The sequence below is a fragment of the Pristiophorus japonicus genome, chromosome 2 (assembly GCF_044704955.1).
Source record: "Pristiophorus japonicus isolate sPriJap1 chromosome 2, sPriJap1.hap1, whole genome shotgun sequence".
Classification (NCBI taxonomy): domain Eukaryota; kingdom Metazoa; phylum Chordata; class Chondrichthyes; family Pristiophoridae; genus Pristiophorus; species Pristiophorus japonicus.
In genome coordinates, this window is record NC_091978.1 from 141,199,233 (window position 1) to 141,205,441 (window position 6,209).

General features: G+C 46.2%; 1 protein-coding gene across 2 annotated transcripts in view; it reads right to left on the minus strand.

The window, feature by feature from the left end:
- The window catches only part of micu3a (mitochondrial calcium uptake family, member 3a), a 341,423-nt gene extending 335,470 nt beyond the window's left edge, over positions 1–5,953 (minus strand). For both annotated transcript variants that reach the window (XM_070869807.1, XM_070869800.1), the window contains exon 1: positions 5,690–5,953. In XM_070869807.1, coding sequence (XP_070725908.1) covers positions 5,690–5,953 — 264 coding nt within the window. The remainder of the gene's footprint in view (positions 1–5,689) is intronic.
- Between the last annotated feature and the right edge of the window lie 256 nt (positions 5,954–6,209).

Sequence of the window (6,209 nt, forward strand, 5' to 3'; positions counted from 1 at the left end):
TTATTGCATGCACTCCTAATTTCCTGTTTGATGCCCTCCCCAACATCACTACTACTGTTTGGAGGTCTGTACACAACTCCCACTAACGATTTTTGCCCTTTAGTGTTCTGCAGCTCTACCCATATAGATTCCACATCATCCAAGCTAATGTCTTTCCTAACTATTGCATTAATCTCCTCTTTAACCAGCAATGCTACCCCACCTCCTTTTCCTTTTATTCTATCCTTCCTGAATGTTGAATACCCCTGGATGTTGAGTTCCCAGCCCTGATCATCCTGGAGCCACGTCTCCGTAATCCCAATCACATCATATTTGTTAACATCTATTTGCACAATTAATTCATCCACCTTATTGCGGATACTCCTTGCATTAAGACACAAAGCCTTCAGGCTTGTTTTTTTAACACCCTTTGTCCTTTTAGAATTTTGCTGTACAGTGGCCCTTTTTGTTCTTTGCCTTGGTTTTCTCTGCCCTCCACTTTTCCTCATCTCCTTTCTGTCTTTTGCTTTTGCCTCCTTTTTGTCTCCCTCTGTCTCCCTGTATAGGTTCCCATCCCCCTGCAATATTAGTTTAACTCCTCCCCAACAGCACTAGCAAACACTCCCCCTAGGACATTGGTTCCGGACCTGCCCAGGTGCAGACCGTCCGGTTTGTACTGGTCCCACCTCCCCCAGAACCGGTTCCAATGCCCCAAGAATTTGAATCCCTCCCTGCTGCACCACTGCTCAAGCCATGTATTCATCTGCGCTATCCTGCGATTCCTACTCTGACTAGCACGTGGCACTGGTAGCAATCCCGAGATTACTACTTTTGAGGTCCTACTTTTTAATTTAGCTCCTAGCTCCTTAAATTCTTTTCGTAGGACCTCATCCCTTTTTTTACCTATGTCGTTGGTACCAATGTGCACCACGACAACTGGCTGTTCTCCCTCCCATTTCAGAATGTCCTGCACCCGCTCCGAGACATCCTTGACCCTTGCACCAGGGAGGCAACATACCATCCTGGAGTCTCGGTTGCGTCCGCAGAAACGCCTATCTATTCCCCTCACCATCGAATCCCCTATCACTATCGCGCTCCCACTCTTTTTCCTGCCCTCCTTTGCAGCAGAGCCACCTACGGTGCCATGAACTTGGCTGCTGCTGCCCTCCCCTGATGAGTCATCCTCCCCAACAGTACTCAAAGCAGTGTATCTGTTTTGCAGGGGGATGACCACAGGGGACTCCTGCACTATCTTTCTTGCACTGCTCTTCCTGTTGGTCTTCCATTCCCTATCTGGCTGTGGACCCTTCTCCTGCGGTAAGACCAACTCACTACACGTGATACTCACGTCATTCTCAGCATCGTGGATGCTCCAGAGTGAATCCACCTTCAGCTCCAATTCCGCAACGCGGACCGTCAAGAGCTCGAGGCGGATACACTTCCCACACACATCTTGATCACTTGCTGTACCTGCATACTAACCTTTTGTGGTTCATGCACAAATACCCCCAGGTCCCGCTGTACTGCAGCACTTTGCAATCTTTCTCCATTTAAATAATAACTTGCTCTTTGATTTTTTTTTCTGCCAAAGTGCATAACCTCACACTTTCCAACATTATACTCCATCTGCCAAATTTTTGCCCACTCACTTAGCTTTCTATGTCCTTTTGCAGGTTTTTTGTGTCCTCCTCAAACATTGTTTTTCCTCCCATCTTTGTATCATCAGCAAACTTGGCTACGTTACTCGATCGCTTCTTCCAAGTCGTTAATATAGATTGTAAATAGTTGGGCTGCCAGCACTGATCCCTGCGGCACCTCACTAGTTACTGGTTGCCAATCTGAGAATGAACCATTTATCCCGACATTCTGTTTTTTGTTAGTTAGCCAATCCTCTATCTATGCTAATATATTACCCCAACCCCGTGAACTTTTTATCTTGTGCAGTAACCTTTTATGTGGCACCTTGTCAAATGCCTTCTGGAAGTCCAAATACACCACATCCACTGGTTCCCCTTTATCCACTCTGTTCGTTACATCCTCAAAGAATTCCAGCAAATTTGTCAAACTTGATTTTCCTTTCATAAATCCATGCTGACTCTGCCTGACTGAATTAAGTTTTTCCATATGTCCTGCTACTGCTTCTTCAATAATGGACTCCAACATTTTCCCAACCACAGATGTTAGGCTAACTGGTCTATAGTTTCCTGCTTTTTGTCTGCCTCCTTTTTTAAATAGGGGCGTTACATTTGCAGTTTCCAATCTGCTGGGGCCTCCCCAGAATCGAGGGAATTTTGGTAAATTACAACCAATGCATCCATTATCCCTGCCGCTACTTCTCTCAAGATCCTAGGATGCAAGCCATCAGGTCCAGGGGATTTATCCGCCTTTAGTCCCATTATCTTATTGAGTACCACCTCCTTAGTGACTGTGATTGTGTTAAGTTCCTCCCCCCCCTGTCCCCCCATAGCCCCTTGACTATCCACTGTTGGGATATTTTTAGTGTCCTCTACCTTAAAGACTGATACAAAATATTTGTTCAGAGTTTCTGCCATCTCCATGTTCCCCATTACTAATTCCCCGGTCTCGTTCTCTCAGGGACCAACATTTACTCGAGCCACTCTTTTCCTTTTTATATACCTATAGAAACTCTCGCTATCTGTTTTTATATTTCATGCTAGTTTACTTTCATAGTCTATCTTCCCTTAATCATTTTTTTAGTCATTCTTTGCTGGCTTTTAAAAGCTTCCCAATCTTCTGTCCTCCCACTAGTTTTGGCCACTTTGTATGCCCTCGTTTTTAATTGAATATCCTCCTTTATTTCTTTAGTTAGCCACGGATGGCTATCTTTTCTTTTATACCCTTTCCTCCTCACTGAAATATATTTTTCTTGAGAGTTGTCAAATATCCCCTTAAATGTACACCACTGTTCATCAACCGTCCTACACTTTAAATGTATTTTCCCAGACCATGTTAGCCAACTCTGCCCTCATACCTTTGTAGTCTCCTTTATTTAAGCTTAGTATGCCGGTTTGAGATCCAACTTTTTCACCCTCCATCTGAATTTGAAATTTACCTATGCTATAATCACTCATTCCAAGGGAATCCTTTACTAGGAGATTGTTTATTAATCCTGTCTCATTACACAGGACCAGATCCAAAATAGCATGCTCCCTGGTTGGTTCTGTTACATACTGCTCAAGGAATCTGAACTCTATGAACTCTACCTCAAGGCTACCCTGACCAATTTGATTTGTCCAATCAACATGGAGGTTAAAATCACCCATGATTTCTTGATTTATACTCCGACCAACAGAGTTGCTACAGTTAGGGGGTCTATAGCCTATACCCACCACTGACCTTTTCCCCTTATTATTCCTTATCCCCACCCAAACTGTTTCAACATCCTGATCATTTGAGCCAATATCATTTCTCACTACTGCAGTGATTCCATCCTTTATCAACAGAGCTACCCCAGCTCCTTTTCCTTTCTGTCTGTCCTTCTGGATTGTCAAATACCCCTGAATATTTAGTTCCCAGTCCTGGTCACCTTGCAATCATGTCTCTATAATGGCTAACAGATCATACCGATTTGTATCTATTTGTGCCATCAACTCATCTATTTTGTTCCGAATGCTACATGCATTTAGACAGAGAGCCTTTAAATTTGTTTTTTTTACCCTTTTTTCCTGCTTGTTTCCTCTGTCCTTCAAACTCACTTCCTTTATTTTTGCTTTCTAATTCGAGCTTTACTCCCCTCCCTACTGAATCTATTCTCAAGTTCCCATCCCCCTGCCAAGCTAGTTTAAACCCTCCCCACCAGCACGAGCAAACTCTCTCCTCTCCCCCCCCCGCCCCCGAGAGGATATTGGTCCCGACTCTGTACAGGTGCCACATCTCCCAGAAGCGGTCCCAATGCCTCAGGAAATAAAGCCCTCTCTCCTGCACCATCTCTCCAGCCACGCATTCATCTGCTCTATCCTCCTGTTTCCGTACTCACTAGCTCGTGGCACCGGAAGTAATCTTTGAGGTCCTGCTTTTTAATCTCTCTCTTAGCTCCCTAAACTCTGCCTGCAGGACCTCATCCCTCTTTCTACCTACGTCATTGGTCCCAATATGGACCACGGCCTCTGGTTGTTCACCCTCTCCCCCTGAATGCCCTGCAGCCGCTCGGTGACGTCCTTGACCCTAGCACCAGGGAGGCAACATACCATCCTGGAGTCATGTCTGCAGCCGCAGAAACGTCTGTCTGCTCCCCTGACTATTGAATCCCCTACCACTATAGCTCTTCCATTCTTCTTCTTCCTCCCCTCCCCAGTGTAGCTGAGCCACCTGTGGTGCCATGGATTTGGCTCTGGCTGCACTCCCCAGAGCCACCATCGCCCTCAGCAATGAGTAGCGATTGGAGTGAGAGATGGACTCTGGGGAATCCTGCAATACCTGCCAAGTCCTCCTCTTCTGTCCTAGATAATGTAGGCTGGCACTTCAGTGTAGTATTGAGGGAGTACTGCATTATTGGAGGTGCCATGTGTTGGATGACTAATTAAACTGAGGCCCTGTCTGCCTGTCAGGTGGACAAGAGATAGCAATGCATTATTCGAAGAGCAGAGGAATTTTACTGGTGTCCTGGCCAACATTTATATCTCAACCAGTACAAATCAGCTGATCATTTATCTTCTCGTTGTTTGTACAAATAGACTTCCACATCTGCCTACATAACAGTTATTACTACACTTCAAAGTAATTAATTGGCTGGGTAGCACTTTGGAATTTCTGGAGGCTATGAAAGGCACTATATAAAAGTAAGTTTATTATTTTCAAATAATTTTTCATGCCCTCCTCTTGACCTTTCCCATCGATCTTCATGTCTTTTTTCAGTTTTATTAATTGCTAATTTACTATAAATTGCCCTCCAGGCCATTCCCACCTTTCCCGGCAGATTCTAGCTCCAGTCTCTTGGTCCCTTCAATCGTACCCCTTTAGGTCTCTCCCCAATTCCCGTTTATAACTTATTTTTCTCTCATCTGCCCCCGCATTGCCATTTTACTAGTTTAATAAAGTATTTTCCTGTTTGAGATCCTATCCAACATTTCATTGATTATTTCCATCTTTGTCTTTGACAATTTCCATAGGTTGTCGTATTTTGTTTTACAATATTTAACTGTCAGATTCAGTGAATCATCAGTTAGATAGACAAGATAAACAAGACAGACCAGGTGGACCAAACAGACAAACGTGCATACTCTTGATCACATTCATTGGATTGCCATGAGGAGGGTGGCGGGACGCAGAGCGCCACGTTAGTACCGGCCGGGATGCTGCTGAACAGCGGCTGCAACTCGGGACAGAAGCACATCAGCATCAACTAAGTGCCAGGCGGACCCCCTGTATCCTCAGACACAACCTGCGCAACATCATGGTGGATCGAGCAGCTTGAAGCCACTGGGTGGATAGCACAGCATCCCAACAAGCGCCATATGTAAAAGGACGTGCCTGCTTATTGGAGCAAGCGTTAGAGAAAATGCTTCGCCAAAATTGTCAAATAATTATTTTTGTCACTCGTGCTGTTTGTTGTGGGTTTTTCCGTGAAGTGTCAGATTGAGGCGGATTTGATGACACGGGCAGCATCCAGTGACAACACCGAGATGCTCATCAGTCTCCCGACACTGCAGCCCGGCTCCCCCGCCCCGCAAAACACCGCGCTGGCTCTTACCTTGGCCTTTCCCTTGGCTTTTACTGTCGGCACACGCACATCACCGTAGGGGAACCTCCTGCCCATCTTCGTCTCCGACTCCATGTAATAATAAGACCAGGAGCCGAGCGCCGCGCCTCCAACACCGCAAATAACCGCCAGGCAGAGCCCGGCTCGCCGCACTGGCCCCGCCTGACGGTTAGAGGCAAGTTTGCACAAACCGCCCGGCTGCCAATGCCGGGAGCCGAGGTGCTGCAGAGCAAGGATTCTTCGTATTGCGGCCATTGCTACCGCAGGTTTACCGTGCGAGACGTCCAACTGTCGGTCTGTGATTCTCGCGAGAGCGTCAGCGCGTGCCGGGGAGCTGGCCTCGGGACTGCCCCGTGCACCAATGGCCCGGGGGCGGAGGTGGCACCCACTGCTGAACTTCACCGGGAACATTAGGAACCTTCAATAATCAACCATTCCAAGTCAGAAGACACGTCAACCAGATATACTAATATGTTTTTTTTAAAGCATTTTTCTGAAATTTCCAGTTATC